This window comes from Gymnodraco acuticeps, unplaced genomic scaffold (genome assembly GCF_902827175.1).
Source record: "Gymnodraco acuticeps unplaced genomic scaffold, fGymAcu1.1, whole genome shotgun sequence".
NCBI classification, from domain to species: Eukaryota; Metazoa; Chordata; class Actinopteri; order Perciformes; family Bathydraconidae; genus Gymnodraco; species Gymnodraco acuticeps.
Window position 1 is genome coordinate 1,635,511 of NW_022990047.1, and position 21,230 is coordinate 1,656,740.

At 41.8% G+C, this 21,230-nt stretch overlaps 1 protein-coding gene across 1 annotated transcript in view; it reads right to left on the reverse strand.

The window, feature by feature from the left end:
- Positions 1 to 21,230, reverse strand: part of wwox (WW domain containing oxidoreductase) — a 133,960-nt gene that overhangs the window by 106,138 nt on the left and 6,592 nt on the right. The window contains 1 exon segment of the mRNA XM_034215597.1: positions 9,595 to 9,701. Coding sequence (XP_034071488.1) covers positions 9,595 to 9,701 — 107 coding nt within the window.

A 21,230-nucleotide genomic window follows, 5' to 3' on the forward strand; every position in this document is an offset into this window, starting at 1 on the left:
CATATATAGTGCTGTGACTCAGGGACTCAGAGGTTAAAGGTCAATCTGTGTTCACTGGTTTACAGCAGGTTTTATTACAGTTATTTGATATATTTACACAACCTGTTCACCTCCTCACCTGCCTCTATATAGAGTTGGTTATCTAAAAGTTGCACAGTGCACACACACAAGCTAATTTCTCAACTGGAACAGGTGAAGTAATATTGCCCTGCGGCCCCCCAAACAGGTCGGTACCCTAATAAAGGCTTTACACTATGAAAGAAACCACAGTGAGGCAGCTCTGACACCTCTGAGCCTCCCTCAGCATACACCACATACATGCAACACACATAAACACACATACACATTGACACACAAGGGCTGTTGCCTGGTCACAGGCTTCAGGAGCGCGCCTGTGTAGCTCTCTGTGGTACAGGGAAGCAGAACCGCTTTAACCCTGTAATATACTTGCCTCTCCCCTGGGTGCCACTTTGGTCGTGGTTAGACTGATGGGGGAAATTACACCTGCTATCGGCCGAGCCTGAGACCGGGTACCACACACACCACACACCACACACAGCCCACAAACACACACACACACACACACATACACAACTACACACACATCACACATCACACACACACACACACACACACACCACCACACACACACACACACACCATTGCCACACACACACACACACCACCATTCACACACCACTACCACACACACACCACACACACACACACACACACACACACACACACACACACACACATCACACACAACCACACACTACACACACACACACACACACACACACACACACACACACACACACACACACACACACACACACACACACACACACACACACACACACACACACACACACACACACACACACACACACATCACACACACACACACACACACACACACACACACACACACACACACACACACACACACACACACACACACACACACACACACACACACACACACACACACACACACACACACACACACACACACACACACACACACACACACACAGTGTGTGATGTTGCTTTATCACTGATCACCTTATAGGTGTGCTTCACACACCATTAAAACTCTGGAACCATTTTGAAAGCATGAGCAACCCAAATAGCAATAGCACTAAGGGCTGTCTACAATATGAACAATAACTATAAAGGTAGCCATCATAATATCGTTTTTAAAACAGTTCTAACTCAAGTACAGTGTTGAGTCCACCCATCAGTGGCATATGGTATTGTTGGGATCAATTTGAGTGATTGTATGAACACAATAAAAACAGTCTTGATCCAATCAAAATCCATCTGATTACAAATGTGTTGAGCACAGGAGGGTAGATTAGTAAAAATGGACTGTAAACATATTTTCTATCAACATTAAAGTGTACCTTTAGAAATAGACAGCATCTCTCCTCCTTTCTCCCATTAAGGCTTTCCTCTTACCATGGCTGGGCAGAACAGTGTGGATGCTCATATTGTTATATTTACAGTTCTACGCTATAGTTGCTATAGTATAGTAGCTAAATGCTATAGTTCTCACTCTTAGTGTGGACACCCTTTGTCCCTTTCCCACCTGCTCTCCATCCACCATCCCCACAGGCTAGCTAGCAGGTTCAATGGATGATAAGAATTAAGACTATGAGCTGGCTTTTACCATCCAAAAATTGTTTGCAAAACAAACTAAAACAGATGTTTATTCACTAAACACAGGATCAATCACATTAAATTCAGTTTTGTAAGATAAGTCAACATTATGCTACCAACACTGTTCTGTAGGCCTAATCACTTGCCACTGTGTAGGCTTAACTCTGGTGAGTCTGGGAGGCCGTTTCATTTTCGAAATGTTCAACTAAAATAAAAACAACATCTAGCCTACTCTGCAAGTCAAATGTGAGCTGAGAGATAATCATTGAAATGGGGCAGGAGAGAATGAAACTAATAAAAAGGCAGTGTATCAAAGTATCGCAGTTAAGCGTTAGTCACGTGAGGGCAACTACACCACAACTCTGGTGTTCTCTAAATGAATCCCCCTCGTCCCATGCTTGATTTATGGACCTGTAAAAACACACGTTGTTTTTAATCTACTGCTGCCTGAATCTGCCCCTCTAATGAAATGTGGATCTCTGTGTGTGTGTGTGTGTGTGTGTGTGGTGTGTGTGTGTGTGTGTGTGTGTGTGTGTGTGTGTGTGTGTGTGTGTGTGTGTGTGTGTGTGTGTGTGTGTGTGTGTGTGTGTGTGTGTGATAATGATGTATGGGCTGAGGTCTGATTCTTTGAGCATGAATTTTCTCCCTGATAAATATGCATTCAGTTACACAGACTGATTAAGCTGTAAACCACTGTTAACTGTGTGTCAAAGTACATACAAACTCACACAAATATACATGCGTACATGCACACACTAACAAACACACAACTTTCCCAGAAAATAATGATAGCTGTGCCTGGGGCAGGATTGTTTGGATGCCTGGAGCGGTTCAGTGATATCAATTCCATGAGACCTAACTGCAGAGGATATCCTATAACACAAGACACAGGCTCAGAGACACAGCCTTATCAGCAAAACACATTTTACAGTCAAGAATGATGATTTGCAGAGTTCTGCACCAAAATGCTAGATATAGATTTTGGGGAAACTGAATACAAAAATGAAGTAAAGTTTTACATAAATACACAGTAAATAGAAAAATAAGTCTTTAGAGGTCACATCCTTGTCTGAAAAAGCACACTTTCATCTACAGTACATTTTGTACGCAAAAAAGAAACCTTAACAACCCATTATTTTCACATTCACAACAACGTCATCATAATTCCATATTTCTTTTAGAAAGAGCACTTGACTATAGAGAGCATTGCAACCGTTATTCTGGATCGGGCTGACATTGAATTATGTGACTTGAAGTGTGAGACTGGTCGGACGTGGCAGCTGGTGACTTGTAGTGACGCACTTGTCTGTTGTTAGCGGACAATCCCTCTGTCCTTTACAACAAAAACAAACTGACACCACACACACTCCTCCCTCTCCTATGTTTTTTTTTCCCCCTTTCAAAAATGCGAGAGGACATGGACGTGTAGGCCACCAGATATATGGAGGTTCAAACCCACATACTCATTAAGTTCCCATCTCATGTCTGACTTTACTCTTGTTGAGTTATGAAAGAGGACAAGCATCAGACAATTTAAATCTCACATAGACATCAAACACAGAATTACTCCAATGAACTTCATCGTGGGATCTGGGAGCCTGTGCTAATTTCAAACTGTGCTAAAGATGCTAAAAGAGCTCGGGGTAATATCGGATAAATGTTATAGCCACTTGCCAGATGGTTCCTACATTCAACATTACTGTGTTTGCTTGTTTGGCAGACATTAACTAAGCCTCGGTCTATTTGGCTGCAGCTTATTACAACTGGCTCCTCTCCTGATTTAAAACATGTCAGTGTGTGCTGGACTTGTCTCTGTGCCTGTGGTCAGCACTTCTCAGACTTCAATAAAAACATTCTCTGCTGGCAGAGAGAGAAAGAACAGGAGAAAGAGTGAAAGAGATCCAAGCCACCTCTCACCTCTCTCATCATAAGAAGCCCTCGTCCCAGGGCTATGGGCCCACCTTCAGAGGCGAGAGTGAAAGAGTGAGGGATGAGAGTCTGTCAGGTTCAAACAACAAAGGGGTGCTGCCTTACACATCCTTCCTCAACCTGTCCCCTTCAGTGGCAGTGACATCATTTAAATCATTTAAAACTTCCCCAACATGACCTATGGCAAGTGACCCGTCATTCTAACGCTCACACCTCCATGTGAGACGGCTGCCGAACTGCTTATTTAGCAGAAAATACCACCCGGCTAACTATGTGATTTATTCAAAATTATTCCTCCACAGTGCTCCTTCACACGGAGCATTTGCCCATAGTTCACTGTGGTCCAGGCAATTAGGAGCAGGCCACACCTCTCCAGGAGACAGAGCACCTGGCCATAGCAGACAGACATAAGGAGGAGGAGAGCTGAGCGGCGCACAGATTTTCACGACGGCCTGGAATAACTAAGCAGAGCAGTGAGGGAGAGTGAGGGAGTGAGGAATGCAAGCAAGGCACTTTAGGATTCATTTAGGTTCCCCATCTCCCTGGTCACTTTATTAGCAGTCTGGGAAGAGTGATGCATGTCCCAAAGCTATGCAAAATGCATAATCAAGCATTTAAATACACACCATGTGGATGGATGTGTGCACGCACCTATGTGTGCACACATTCTGTACTTGTGGAGTGCATTACATTGATGTACAATCACACATACACACACACACACAAAATGCTTACTACTGTAAAAACTCCAGGTATTCAACTCTTTTACGTTTATTCTAACAGTCTATACAACACAGAGCCTCCTTTACTATTCCCACGAGCTGCATTGTAACCGTCACCTGTGTGATGTAAAGAAATCCTCAGTGGTATATTACAGTAAAGCGTATTGTAGTGCAAGCTTTGTGTGTTCGGAGGAATTAGTTAGAGCGGGGTAAATTTGAGGAAAAAGGGGTTTCCTCATCAAATTTACATATCGCAATTCCACCCTCTTTTCATCAATCCCTTCTGCTCGCTTCAGTGCCAGGCCGATGTAGACTGTAGTTAGGGGAGTGGGACCTTTTAATTCCCAGTCCAGACAGAATGCAGGTAGGAAACAAACAAATAAATAAGTAAATAAGGGCTCCCTGGAGAGGTGGACGCATGCTACTAATATGCCAGGAAACAGAACAATTTTCCCAATACCTTATCCTGGAAATAAGGGAAAGCCGCCACCCTCTCAATGATTCAGTGGATGCACCTGATATTGGAGATGAGGATTGGGAGAGCAGCAAAAGATGGAAGTGCAGGTGTAATGTCAGTATAGTCTGGGGACAATCTGAGAAGGGGCTCTAGGGCTCTTTAAGTACAAGCGTCAACATCCCCAACAACAATCTCCACTGGATTTATCTGAGCTCAAACTGTGGTGTGTCAGCGTAACCACATGCAAAATAAAATTACTTTTGCTCTGGTCTTTAATGAAAGAAAGTGCACCATGTGAGGCATCCTTAACCATAAAAGGGTATGCATGTATGTATTCAAACAATCATAACAATTTGTTTTTCTATTCGTTATTTAAGTTCAAAATGAAAAGAAATTCAGCTCAGTATGACTTGATTTTAAACATATTTGGCAAGAAAAGAAAACCAGGGAAATATTTATAAGTAAATAAAATTACGTTTAAAATCCTGCAAATGACAAACGTATATCTACGGGCTTCTCTGGCAGCATAAAACAGAGTCACAGACCTACTCACTGACCTGGGAAAGTGGCTGCTGTTGTTTCCTTAAATCATTGTGGGAGGGAAATAAGAGGAAATAAGAGGGGAAAAAGGAACGTAATCGAAGGGTGAACGGAGGGGGACAAAAGTCTTTTGAGGCCTTTCAGAGATATGAAAAAAGAGAGAGCAAGGGAGAAGGGGAAGAGAGGAGAAGAGTGACTAAAAGAGCAGCATCCTGAGGCCCTGGAGGGGGATGTAACCCACCAGGTCAGCATTTCACATGTGTCACTTCCTGTTGGCCTCAGCAGGGAGAGCGTGGCATGGCATAGTGGCCAGCGGGGCACAGGGCCTGTCACACTGACACAGGAGGTTATGCACCGGACAAACGGACAAATGCATGCACATGCACACACACACACGCACGTGCAACACTTTTCCTGTGCTAATAAGTGTGATTTGGGTTAAAGGTAGAGCATGGTGACACAGAGGGGTCTGAATGCTTGCATGTATCACAATCGTGCAAGAGTTTTTTTTTCTATAACAAAAAAAGGGACTCATGTGACATTCTCAGGGAGGAGTAAACAAGTTTATGCACCAAGAACCTCAAGAAGAGACCGCCTTCTTCCCGTCTGTCTTTCAAGACCTTTCCTGCGTACGTCACTTTACCTGAATTGGGAAACCGTATAGATATATCGTTCTAAGTATCTGAAGGCTTGAATCTAATAACAATGGTGAAGGTAGAGGTTTGTGACAGAGGGTTTGTATTCTTTGACTATTTTTCATATCTCGCAGAGCAGAGAGTGTCTGCAGTGTGAGTGACCGCTGCTTATCGGCTCTCAGTCCGCCTGTCTCGCTCTGCCTCTCTGGCCTGTGTTAATGTTGCTGTTTGACATTGCAAGCAGCAGGCTTTTTTTCTCCCAGCAGCCTCAGTGGACACTGAGCTTTAGCCTAATTGGTTCCAGAGCAGACCCTGACAGAACTCTCCTCAGCGGCACGCAGCCATATTAATACCCCCCTGCCACACACACACACACACAACAAAAACAAGCACAGCAATCAGTGACTAGCTCGCTAATTAACGCCCTTACAAAGCAGCTCATTAGCATGTGTTGTAGAAAGGGGCAGTGGGGGAAATAAGCATTTTGGATTAAAAAAAGGAAAGAAATTACAAAATAAGACCATGCCGCACAAGTGTATATGTGTGTGTATTGTAATCTACTCGGGCCAAGGGCCTTGGTTGGCCCACTGTATCTCAGGGGAGTCCATTACAGCTCCCTGAGGGAGACATTGGAGTCAAAGATAAGCAGAATTTTAAAGGCAATCAGGAAAAATGAATCTTCAGCACGCAGGAAACACTTTGGTTGTTAACCAGCAACTTAACCTGCCTGAACTGTGAGCGGAATAGGAGATGGATAGGGAAGGAGGATGTGGGGGGAAAAAAACATGTAGTTAAGTCATGGTACAGACAACAAGAGATGCTGAGCTCAAACATCTGCTACCTGACAAAATCGTTATTTCAAAAATAAGATGGAAAATGTATCATAACCCACAACATTTTGATTCTTTAAACATATCTTTGTCTCATTTTGGTGAAAAACCCTTCCCTCTCCGTATTTTCCTATCTCCTTCTGCTCGCCCTCCACCATCCCAGCATCCATCTGCTGGTTAATCCCCCCCTGGTTTTACTGTGGCTTCATCACAGCCTGTAAAAACAGGCCCCTTTGAACCCTATAAAGGCAACTAGCATCAGGCTTATTGTAAAACACAATCATAAGGTAAATGTTTATCCCCTCTCCGCCACTCTAAACTCCCCTAATGAGCCTGCTGGAGGGGGTTCACCTCGCAGCTCCAACAGAGGGAGAGAAAATAACCCATTCTGCACAGATTAGGCCTGCGGTGGAGATGGAGCTGAAGTCCCATCAGGAAAACAGTGTGTAACATAAACACAGCGAGAAACTAATTTCATGATAAAAAGTCAACAAAAACACAAACAGGTATTACAATCTCTAGTGGGCCAAACAAGCTTTATAACGTAAAGCTAAAAATGTAACCAGTAAAATACATAAACATTCTAGGGCTGGGAAACATATTGAAATTATATTCATATTGTGATATGTGATAACTATCCTCTTAGATTTTGGATTTTGTTATTTAGTGTTATGGCAAAATCTTGTTTTTTTCCTTGTTTTAAAGGCTGGAAAGTGATGTGATTTTCCAGGTTGTGTCCAATGTATTTCCTCAGCCCCCTTAGTCAGTTTATCGTCACTACTGATAATAATTTATCAAAAATATAATTGTGTAAATATTTTGTGAAAGGTTTTGATAACTTGGTATTTGGTCAGAAATATTGTGATCTGTTTTTTTTTCTTATTGCTGAGCCTTGAAACAAATACTTTAATATTAGATGAAGATGAAGTAGAGGTACCACTAATGTTATGTAAAGTGTATTGTTCTGTTTATACTGCGGTTGTTCCTGGCAGAGCGTGGTCTGATGGCTGGGAAGGATGAGCCCTCTGACCCTGCACTTCCTAACAGCCAGTGGCTGATCTGACCTGCCCATTATCCATGGGTGACCCCACTATTATACCCACTGTCGGTACACGACGCTGCGCTGAGCGGCACCGCCCTGAGCTGCAGACTAACCATAGCTCTCTCCTCTGAACAGCAGCACTGGCCCACACAGCCAGAGAGTTAGAGAAAGAGAGAGTTCAGAGTAATAGTAAGCAGGTAGTTAGAGGTCAGAGGTCCTGTGCAATCGGGACAGCACTTCCACTCCTGGCAGCCAGAGCGGAACTCTGAGAGGGACCTGGAAGTAGATATGATGACCTTTTGTACAGAGGACCCCAAAATATAGCCTCTTATCAAAATGACCTTAACGCAGGAGCATGGGAAGGCGAGCAGAATCCATCCATCATCTTAAAGATTAATCCTCCTCTCTATTCTTCTCCTGAATCTATTAATAATGTCGCCAGAAGGGAGAATTTGCGGCAAAGATTTATTCTGATATTGTGACTTTTATTCATTAGCCTATAACCGGGGGATTCCTTTAGGAGGAAATATGGAGTTGGCTTAGGGAATGCTAATTCACTCCTCCTGCTCCTTTTGAACGATACAGAACTGTATTAACTCAATCACTTCATTTGCTGAACATATGCACTTGTAAGACAAATAAAGAAGATTATCGTTTACACTGCAGAGGTCACCAGTCATTTCAGGTTGTGAATTCCAAACAGCCCCCATGTGTTGCTTCACAAACATTTAACAGCATCTCGGATAATTCTGTGGCAGGTGTGAAATCAATTTGACTAGAAAATCTGGCACTTAGATCGTAGCTTTTCCTCAGTCATTGAAACAAAGCAGCCACATTAATAGATCTGTACACTGGATTTCGCACTGTGGAGCAGCGCTGACAGCCCCAGGGGCATACTTCAATTAGAGACATGGGTGAGTTTAAACACTGCAGATCTACTCTCGCTCAAAGGCGTTTGTCTCCCTCTCTCGCTCCCCCTGGTTTCCTGCCTCTCAGTCTCTCTCTCTCCATATCTGTGCGGAGCACTCACTCTCCTTCTTCTTCTTCAAGTCCTGCTCTCTGTAATCAACCCAGTGCTAATGGCTTATTCTTTCTGCTTCAGCACCCACATTTCACTTGTTTATTTTCCCACACTCGTAAATCTGGGGACGCGTCACAAGCGCAGCGATATTAGAGCAATAATCTCAGGTAATTATCAGATGCCCTCTCCCACTTTTTCCTTTCCCACTTTCTCTCACTAACACTCTCCCTCTCTCTTGCTTTAAGCAGAGACACCCAAAGAGAAGTTATTTTTGGCTTTGTTCGTCTCACAAGGGAGACCAGAATATGAGGACCATATAAACTATTGGTTTATATATTTAATGTTACTGATCCGTGCATTATTGTAACATTAAGTCTGTCACACATCCACTGCTCACATTGTAACAAGTCTAATCATCTTTTTTTTATTTGTAGCCCGAAATCATAGATTTGTTCAATAAAGAGTTACTATCTGAACAACATAAAACACCCTCTATATTTAGATTCTGGTTTTGGTTAAAGAACAACTGTTTTAAAAAAATTCAAAAACCTGAAGACAATGACACTTCAGGGAGTATCCTTAAATCCCAAAATAAGCTGAATAATCTTTGGCTTAATAGACAATAAGTGTTACCAGAATAAAATCATTTCTGTTCTTTTCATATACCTTTTTGACATCACCATTTTTATATTTTAAAGAGTTGAATGATCCAAGCATAATATTGGGAATATGGTGGGTTAGACTGCCACTTACCCACTCCTGCTGAATGAGGCTGGCTGCCTTGCTGGCCCGAGACAGGTTTCGACACGCCAGGATCACATGGGCGCCATGAAGAGCAAAAGACCTGGCTGTCTCGAAGCCTGAGACACGATCAGGGAGACAGGAAGACAGACAGAAAAAAAAATGTGAGCGAGCCACGCTTCAAAGATTAGTTTTTTTCTTAAGATAACTTTGATTCTCAGGGGTTGAATCTAATGGGGTGTCGGGGGTGGTGATGCTGGCGGTGGGGGTTGGGGTGCAAGTTAAAATCCCTATCAATTTTCCATATCATTTCTTTCATTGAGTAACCCAGTGGTCTGGTAGACGGAGCTAATCATTTCTCTCTGAAGTGATGAAACTGATTGAATTATTGTGGACTTCCTCCTCTCTTATTAGATAAAGTTTTGGATCTGACCGCCGGCTCTGAGGAAGGTATCGCTGCTCGTACTGGGTTAGAGGAAGGGAGGTTGTTAATTATGTTGGGAATTATAGAGTGCTGGCAGTAATTATGAAAACATGGCTCATAGTAGAGCGTCAGATGAACAATCAAGCAGACATGACATTCAAACTGAACCTTGGTGTGATATTTCAGAACATCAAAGTGCCTCTGATAAGGACGCTTCTCCCATGAAACGAGGTCCGCGCATAGACAGAATTTATCAGTCCAAGACTACTTCATGGCTCCATCCAAATCATGTAGTCACGATAAAACTGACAAAAACTGAAGATAGAGGGAGAGAATTTAACTTCTAAATTACAAGTCTAAATGGGTCATTTCAACCCATAGGTTGAATTAATTTATGAGATTAACATTTTTTTCCTTCCCCGTATTTTTATTCCCTGCGACATTTACTATCCTCAAAGTTCAACAGCACTGAGCAGCGTCACATTTTTCAGTCCAGCCTCTGCAGTAAACACAAACCACAGTTAGACACACACACACACACAGTGTACATTGTGAGAGCCCTGATTGACGAAGTGACGGCCACAATAACTGATTGTCGCAAATAGGGTGTGAGAGGCAGAGTGTATCAGAGGGTGGATTAATATGAACTGTAATTAGATTATACGTCTTAATCTGATTTTCATTAAGAGCAAAACTGGGAGGCCTAATTGTGAGGAGAGCGCTAAGGACTAATATCTATTAAAACTCAAAATTGGAGTCGGATTGGAAGCCCTCTCTGACAAGTGAAGCATGGAATTAAATTATATGACACCTTATTAGGTGTAATGGAGGGGACTGTGGCTGAGAGCCGAGATCATTCCACTTACAGGAAATGGAATTGAAAATAAAAACAACATGACAGAAAAAAAAAAATGAGCGCTGTGACTCCCGGAGTATATATGCCCTTTGAATTTGCAATTGGAGCAGCCAACTATAGGAAACAAATGTCATAAAATCTTCTTTATATCATGCAAAATGTCTGGATTTTCACTATAATTTAATCTAAACACTAATAATAAAAATATGTAAGCTCTGAAATGTTAAGGATGTGTCTTGTATTAAGATAACAGCATATTTAAAATGTAACTAAATGTAATTTTTTGTAACAGAAAACAATCCATAAGAAGCTGCTAAATGTGAAATAGTTTTTTTTTTTTTAAAAGGATTCCAAGCATGCCATCATTTAAAGGCTTTTTTCAGCGTTTATAAATTGGACAAGAGCACTAGCTTCTGGTAAACAACAACACCTCACACTCACTTGTTGTGTGTACAAACCATGAAAGTGAAATTAATCGACACCAGTGTTTTCCATAATGGAGAACAAATTAGAATATGGCAGCAACAACAGCAGCAGCATTGAAGTCATGTTTTTCCAATGACAAATAACAAGGGCTTGACATTAATTGTGAAATAACGAGAGTGGCGTTGCTGTAACAGAGACTCCACGGCGCCCTCTCAGCCATGTTGCCGGGAGAGAGGGCCGCACTGAAATGAGTTCCTGGTCAGGTGTACAACACTGACAGTCTGTTTCAGCATTGTACTCTGATGGTGGAACATGGAGGAGGTCAGACAGGGGGTTCTTGTCCTCCGCTGGATTGACAGACGCCATAAGCTGTTTTACAACACACAGGAGGCCTGGCTATTATACAGGGCTGTAATGATCTTTCAGGTTCTTTTGTCTAATAGGACATGAGAAAAACAGATGTAAAGGAAGAAGAACGTGTGCATGGTCTTTTTTTAAAAGCTGGGAGATGAAGACAACACATTCAGCCCTTTGATATATTGAATCCAAAGATTCACAATGCAACAAAATATACAGTAAGTGGCTCAAAATTTGTTTTAGTGTTATGTATAAAATGCATTTAAAAAATGTGTAAAATATCCATTAAGTAGTGAATGCTCTTCATGGTACATTAGGATCCTGGCCCTACTGATATCCCCCAATAATGAGTGTGATTTAGTGATTTCACGCTTTGTTTGTCCTCCCTGGCCCGCCGCCCCTCTCTGGATCCCCCTCGTACACAGGTGTATTGGCTCAAAGTAATGAGATCATTACCAACCTCGTCAGTAAACGTGTTTATTTGGCAAACGGAACAGCCTGCTCCTTCTCTCTCTTGATCTGCATCCAAAGAGGCATTTAACTAAAATAAGCTCCGTAGTACAATTGGGCAAACAGAAGTCAATTCCGATCATTACAAGACCTGTGGGTAAACACACACGGTTCCCACAATCCCCTTTCGACAGAGCTCAATTTGTGCTCGGCTAAAAGAACACAAGAGCAACACAGATCATGACCAGACTGCATATCACTCACGCCGATGCAATATATGGGAGTTTTAAATGTATTGCACAATATAAAAATATGTTGTGTGTTATATTTCTGAAGCAAACAAATAATATGATAAATATGAGACTGGTAATTACACTGTTTAAGTCTGTGTATGTATGACTAGTTTAATTTGGTGAAGTCAGCCGAGTTTCGTGAGATGGTTTGATGTTTATGAGTTTATAGAATTATTTAGGGTGATGCGGAGCATGTGCAAGCTGCAGTCCTTCTGGTCCAATAATTCCTCAGCATCACTTCCTTGATTTTGCCCAGGATCATATCCCATCTCTTCCTAACTCCCTGGCTGTGTCTGAAGTCTCTTGCTTTTATTATAGTGAACAGTATTTACTGTCAGCAATCGCATTTGAGTGTCATAATGCTAGACCCTTGCGACCACAATAAACTGTAGTAAACACTTTCCAAATGGGAGAGATAAAACAATTAATAAAGAAGCATAGCTGTCAACAGCAGAACTTTCGAGCATATTGTGTATAAGGTATAGAATGGCATAAAGAAAAAACAAAAAAAGGCTTGTTTATGGAGATAAGAGGAACATTGCATCATGTTTTAAGCATGGCGCCCTCCCTGATAGCGAGTTTAAAGCTGAATAGAAATAGATCAAAAGCAGGAAGTGACGTGACAAATAAATCATCCTATAATGTATGTACAACACAATGGGATACTCACACTATTGATAATACATTCTAAGCATGTGATCCTAAATGCTACTGAGTTCCTGTCTTTATGAATATATTTAGCAACTGTTATGTTATTTATTATATAATCACCAGTTTCTGATTAAAATAAGACAATTATAAATATGCAAATATTACAGTTTTGTGACTTTAAACCTTTCAGTGATGATACAAAATGATGACGATTATTACATGCCCTAAATATCAAGCTACAGTTCTCCAGTGTTTTTTAGTCAGAAAATAGTGAATGAGTAAAAACATTCAGAGACAAGTTAACTCCTGTCCGTCAGTGACGTGTGCACCTGTTCCAGCTGCTTTGTATTTATTGTCCCAAGAAGTAAGAAAGTGCACAACCCCCCCACTCTTTGTGACTTTTAAGATCCCTTCTAATTCCCCACCATTAGTCCAAGAGGAGGGAGATGTCACCCCAAAAGTGGGATGTATGGTTAGTAATTACAGTCCAAGGTTGAGCTGTTCCAGGCGAGAGCACTAGAGTGGTTCTATTACCCCTCCCTGTCCCCTTCTGCCTCCTTCCTCCCCCCCCCCCCCCACTGCTGTCACACCATCCATGCAGCCCTATCTAGTGCCCACCCACCCCCCTTCTGACCCTCTGTGTCAACCTCCAACTCCCTACACAATCTCTCATCATGGCCTCACGTTGCACTGGTCACCCCTGCAACACACACACACACACACACACACACACACACACACACACACACACACACACACACACACACACACACACACACCACACACACACACACCACACACACCACACACACACACACACACACACACACACACACCACACACACACACACAACACACACACACACACAACACACACACACACACACAGCAACACACCACACACACACACACACACACCACACACACACACACACACACACAACACACAACACACACACCACACACACACACACACCACCCACACACACACACACACAGTGAGGGTTCAGTAAAATCATACACTTGCACCAGGATAAGCACAGACCTCACGCACATATCTCCTGAGCATTGGGGCTATTTTCATCACTGTCATCAATCCCCCCCCCCATCATGTAACTTTCATCCCCTCATCATCCGCAGACTGTAAACTCGATAGGTCTATAAACTACTTGACTACACACAATAACCCGGTACCCTTTCGTTTTATTTTACCTACCGCCTTTAAGCACATATATGTATTCCATCCTCTCTCGCTAACCACTTCACTTCTATTATATTAGAGCTGTAATCATTATTGAACCCTTCTGGCCTCCAGCATAATTCTCTTTGCATGTTACACCAGTTTGGGTCTGCATAGCAAATTTCATCCAAGGTTAATAAAGTTAAATAATTTGACTAACCAACCATAACTGGTTCTCATTACGTAGCCAATAAACACATTCATCAAAGAGGACATGAAATACCCGTTGAAAAAAGAAAAGAAAAGAACACTACAACACTTTTCTCGATGGCTCAGTTCACAAGCTGCCACAGAGGAGATGGCCCGGCCGCTCCCCCAGCGGACATACACACACACACACACACACACACAATACTATCAGACTTTTGAATATAAACACAGATGCACTCCGGATGTCACCTAAACCACACACGGCCACTCAGAAATGCTCAGAGACACACACACACTGAGACGCAGGCACCGCATGCCACCCTCACCAGGAACATCTTTTTATCCATCTAATTCCTCCCACTATGAATAATGCATTTACCTCCTTACTGAGGCTCGGGTTTAACGCATCGCTGCATGTGTCTTTAAGGGGGTCCTTATTCATAAACAGCAGCGCAGTAAATACCAGAGCTTTGCAGCCAATTTAATGGCAGTTATGCTTAACAAATCTGCCTCAATCTAATGATCAGCCACAAAGCTAGGCTATGGGTTTAATCTGCACACAGCGGTGCACACAGCTCTGCGACTCACTGAATATGCTTAGGGATCTCTCCATCCAGAGAGAGGAGAGCACCGGCCTGACACTTAATCCTCCCAACACAACACTGGGATCAACACAAACATAGAACAATGTTAGTCTTTCATGAATAAGAATAACATTCAAAGTCCTAAAACACTGCAGAGGCGATGTAGAGATATTTAAACATCATGAAGCGCTCCTTTCCAAATCCTTACTATTCCCTGTCTGGAGTCATTGCTGCTTCTTATTACAGCATTGACCCTGACCCTAAACAACAATACCATGTGGAATGTAATGCATGTATTAAGAGAAGAGCTTTGCAACTGCAGGAACAAGCCACTGTGTTAAAGGGCCAAAAAGTTCAGATACAATTCTGAACATGTCGACATAAAAAGAATAAACACTGAAAATGCAGAATAATATTAGTTGGGAGAACAAACACAATATAAAAAAGGAAGAGGAAGTTCTACTGTCAAATTGAAAAAAAGTTATTTATGAAAGTGAAATCACCCCTAAAAATATGTTTTCTGTCATACATACTACACTGCGATTTAAATAGCACATAGCAGATTGTTGTGTCAACCTGAATGTTTTATTTAAGTGAGACAGAGGGCCAATATGTTATTTCTGACCACTACTCAACATACGTTATGCTGACAAAAGGGCACCTGCTGTAAGAGCCTAAGAGACTGACGCTGCTCCCCAGGTAGGGGGACACATATATATTTAGTAACACATTGCTTCCAAAAGAGATTTCAACGGGGCAAAAATGACTGCCTGTGCAAGGAGAGCAGAATACAGATATAGTCTATCTCAACAGGAATCATATATTTGTACACGCTCTCAGATTTGAAGATTAGTATGGACATTTGTTGGGGGGGTTTAAAAAAGTCAAAACAAGGATGTGCATTCATTCTAATAAGAAAGAGAGTCTTTTTTCCAGAAATATCACAACAATGGCCCTTTAAGGACAACTGTTCCATGGACCACAGTAAATAACCTGAGAGTTAGTTGATAGGAGGGGAATTAGAGCCAGAGCAGGAGTGTGTAATGGGGATGGATAGGAGGCTCAGGCCTGGGTCAAAGCCGCTTAGGAATCAATGCAGGCGTACAGGTGTACAACCACAGGTCTATAAGAGTAAGAAAACCTTTAGAGAGAAAGGGGGGAGAGGGAGAGACGTAGAAATAGAGGGAAAATAAACTGAGATCATTCATTTCCATTATCACAATTAAAAACACCATTCAGGTTGGTACTGGTTTTTAATTTACAAAAGAGAGCAGAGAGAGGAAGACTAATGTTGTGAACCAAGCACAGTGATCACAACGGCAAGACGAACTGCATCACTGTCTCGCCTCCCAGCACTATTGCAATGGAGTCTCAAGGCTGGTCACCAACCAGACACTATGACATTTCATGCATAAATAAACTCATATGTGGTTTTCATGTTCCCGTGCATTAAGAGCTAAATCAAAGCGCTAATATGTAAATTTGCTAATTAAATAATATCCCACCATTACTAATAAAAATGTCACATTTCCTGTGGAAGGAATAAGCACTGAAGAAAATGGAAATAGCCTTGACACTTGGATTAAAACACTATTGATGCCATTAAAATGCTAAGTGGGTCCAACCAATTGGCATAACCGCATTTCACTAGTGGAATGTCAAAGGAGCACACGAGTAGTAGCAATTACTATTAGAATACTGTTAATTATGGGAGCTGCATATTTAATATGTGCAAGAGTAAAACAAAGGTTATGTTAATATGGGTTTATTAAGCATTCACACTCTATAAAAAATTCTGAGTGTTGTAGCTATTTGATGCATTCTTGGGAGAAAAGCTGCTTTTTTCCAATGAACACATTTTCATTTACTAAATACATTGCAGCAAATCTTAAATGTGGATTATCTTTTTCATTATATAGTTTTTAAACAAAGGCAAAAGCCGGCACAAGTGAAGCACTTAATATGATAACGTTTGAATACCCCAACCGCAACATCATCATGGACCTCCTGTGCCCTCTTGTGGTGAAAACCATCTGCAATGTCCTCCATTCTCCCTATATAATTATTTCTTACCACCTTTTAATCAATAAAGAAAAATTAATTATTATCAGAACAATACATCATATTTCAGCTTTCTTTCAGAGGGTCTTTGGATGTTGACAGTGAATTTTCACCTTTTCCCTTCTCAAACATTCTCCCGGTTAATGATGGAGTTAGTAATAGCAGCAATTTAAGAGAAGTGTACATTAGGTGCTTTCACACCGGAGTAGTTTTCCCCGTACTTTTCCCGTTTAGTTCCGATAGTTCCTGGGATTTTGCGTTCACACCAAAAAGAGAACTTAGTTCATGAGAACTTTTACCCCCGTTTTAGTGCCTGCTAGAGAGGTGGTACTTTCCTGGGGAGAAATCAACAGTTTAGGTGAAAATGTGGATGAAGCTACTTTACATTTTTATGCGGACGATACCGTGATGTACTGTGCAGGTCCCTCCATTAAGGAGGCTGTTGTTGAATTGCAAGCAGTTTTTAACATTATTCAGACTCAGCTCTCTGAACTAAAGCTTCTTTTAAATGTTGATCAAACCAAGGTAATGCTCTTTTCAAAAGCTAAAAAGACACCAGAGCCTGTTGTAGATATTGTAACTACGCAAGGAATAAAACTTGAAGTGGTTGCCTGTTACAAATACCTTGGTATCTGGCTTGATGATTGTCTCACTTTTAAACTTCATGTCAATAACCTGCTTAAAAAACTGAGGGTTAGGCTAGGTTTCTTCTACAGGAACAAGTCCTGTTTCTCGCTTGAGGCCAGGAAAAAGCTAGTCACTGTGACCTTTTTACCTGTGCTGGACAATGGTGATCTGATCTATATGAATGCACCTGCCCATTACCTGAACAAGTTAGATGCTGCGTATCACAGTGCACTGAGATTTGTGACAAACTGTAAAGTATTACGTTTTGTTTTTTTCGCATGTCCACGACTTAATATTTTCTACTTTTCTACAAAAGCTCTCCATGAGCAACCACAAGTTTCTAAATTCCTTGTAAGACTTTCCTTGCACCTTTGCTAATGATATTTTTGTACTGGGTCAATGTTTCACTTTTGTGTTGGTTATTAGCAACCATACTTACCTTTAACTTAAATTTCTTTTGGCTTTTGTTATTTAATTATGTTTCCAGGACGAAAAAATTATAATAGTTTATCTGCGTTAATGTACGATTAATCTACGATGCATTCAAAAACTGTCTAAAAAATAAAACAGTCATCCTAGTTGATTTCAGTTGAAAAGTTTTTTAGAAACCATGAGCTTTAAAGATGTTTTTAAAAATCCGGTATATTTGTGCCTACACTGTTAAAGGTGGGGTAGGTAATTTTGGAGAAACCAGCTCGAGTGCGCTAGAATTTGAAAATACACAGCCACTTCCTTACAGAGCCCCACCTCCAACACACAAGAACGCGCACATGACCAATGAGGGCACGAGATAAGTTTGTGCACAGATGGAAGGCTGACAGGCAGGTAGGCCATCCAGTTATTTTAGCCGTGCGGCTAAAATGATTGGTCGTGCTTTTTACAGTACTACGGCTTCCACAGATGACATTTTTTTATGGATTTTTTGTCAAAGCACTTAAAATATTAATTGCTATCGGGATGTTAAGAGCATTCCATGGAATATAACAAAAAGTGTATCTCGAGCCGGTTTCTCAAACTTACCTACCCCACCTTTAAAGTCAATAATGTTCTTTCTTACAGTAGAACAACTTCAAATCATACATCAAATAAGATTTTCTCAAGGACAATAATACTTGGATTTGGATCATTTCTATCTGATGAATCCTTGAATATGTATATAGATAAAAAGACAAATGGAAGTAGGAACATCAAGGTCGGGAAGGCATTTAAGTTCACAAGCTCAGTAAAGGTCCCCAGGCTGCCGTAAATCTATTGTACTACAGTGCTACATCTCCCAATACACACAACACAATGCTTTGACTTTCCTTGGGACAAAGAATTTGAATATAAAGACAATTAACGATTTTATGTTTATTTGATTTCCCTCATGCTGTCATTATCTATCCCGAACAAAGCAGCAAGTCTGAACAAATGGCCACTACTTGTGCTAATTTAAACTAAAGGAAAGAGGAAATACATTTGTATCCAGGCCATTATATAGTGAGCAATGCATTTGCTGGCTACAAATGGACACCATTCATTACAGTTAACAATGACATCCAATTCTGCCCAGCTAATGAACTTCAATACAATCATGTTCGGTATTAAGGAGTGATTTGTTGAGTCTAAGTGTATCATTTTGGAGGCTAATGTTGATGAATGTCTGGGTGTGGAGAGATGGGACTTGCAGGGAGCAGAGAGGCTCTCGTCAAGTAACCCTTCTTCTACTGTGTGATACCACATCACCACCTAGTGGCATCATAATGGAAACACACGGATGATTTTAGCCAGAACAGAACATTATATCAAATCACATCACCCCGGTCCTCAAAGAACTCCACTGGCTCCCCGTTTCACACCGCATCCACTACAAACTCCTGGTCCTCACTTTCAAAGCCCTCCACCATCTGGCCCCCCCCCTACCTCACTGACCTCCTCATCCTCTATCAACCACCCCGGTCCCTCAGATCCACCTCAGCCGGTTTGCTTTCCATCCCCAAGGCCAAACTCCGGAGCTTCGGGGATAGAGCCTTCTCTGTGGCAGCCCCGAAGCTCTGGAACTCCCTCCCCCAAGACCTCCGTGAGTCTGAGTCCCTCACCCTGTTCCAGTCCCGCCTCAAAACCCACCTCTTCAACTCTGTATCCATAAGCTCCCCCCCCCCCCCCTCTCAACCAACTTCCTCCTGACTGCTTTTCTGTTTTTTTTTGTTTCTTTGTTTCTTTTTGGCTTTGTTTTTGTTTTGTTTGTCTACCCTCCCTCCCAAATGTAAAGCGTCTTTGGGTTCAAGAAAAGCGCTATAGAAATCAAATTTATTATTATTAGGGCTGTCAAGTTAACGCAAAAAAAAATTAACGCCACTAATTATTTTAACGTGATTAACGCATGTGTATTTTTTTTCCTCGACCGCCCCGTAGTTTCAGAGCGCATCGAGTTTAAAATACCATCTACAAGCTGATGCTGACAGCCCCGCTCCTGCCGCCCGTTTGTGGCAGACCACACTTCCACGCTCACCGGCAGGCACGACTGGCTGTTGGGAGGACCGGGAGGGGTGTGTGTATGTGTGGCCCGAGCGAGCGAGAGAGAGACCTTACGTGCATTGTTGTTGTTAGCATCTGGTGCTAGCTAGCTGCGCTAACGGATATAAGGAGCTGTTTAAATGAAAACAGAGGAGCGACATTTCGCCACAACTGCGCAGAGCACTTCATTGTATGCAGGAAGCCAGACAGTGGGACATTGTACGAAAAGTCAGCACACTCAGCATGGATAGTGCGCAACATGATTGCAGCGTCCAGGCAGCTCCCGTTCGAGCATATGCCTTGAGTTGCACATAGCTCCAACGATCGATCGATCACACACACACACACACCACACCCACACAACACCCACACACACACACACACCCACACACACACACACACACAACACACACACACACACACACACACACACACACACACCACACCACACCACACACAAACACACACACACACACACACACACACACACAACACACACACACACACACACACACACACACACACACACAACAATTAATTTATTAATATTTTAATTTTCAGTTTGTTTTGTTTAATATTCATGAGAATATTTGTCATGGTTCAAATGATAATAAACATTAGCATAAAGCATATTTGTCCACTCATATGTTGATAAGAGTATTAGAAACTTGAAAAATATTCCTCTAAGGTACATTTATATGGGGTCAGAACAGTCTCATAATACACACATGCGCACAGAAGGATTCACACTTGTATTTCCGGATCCACACTTGTGTTTTTCAATGCACACACAAATGTATTCCGTTTCATATACATGTAATACAATCCAATACAGAAAAAAGTTTACATATGTTATTTTGATCCTCACATATTTGTTTTCCGTTAAATCTCCTGGACCTGCAAACACAAACCGCTTTCTGTGCACGGATCGCTTTGGGCATTGTGTGTGGGTTTTTTGAGACTCCCCTGACGGTCAGCCGATTCGTACTTGTAATTATTTCTATCTATAGCCAATCAGATGTCTCCTCAATTC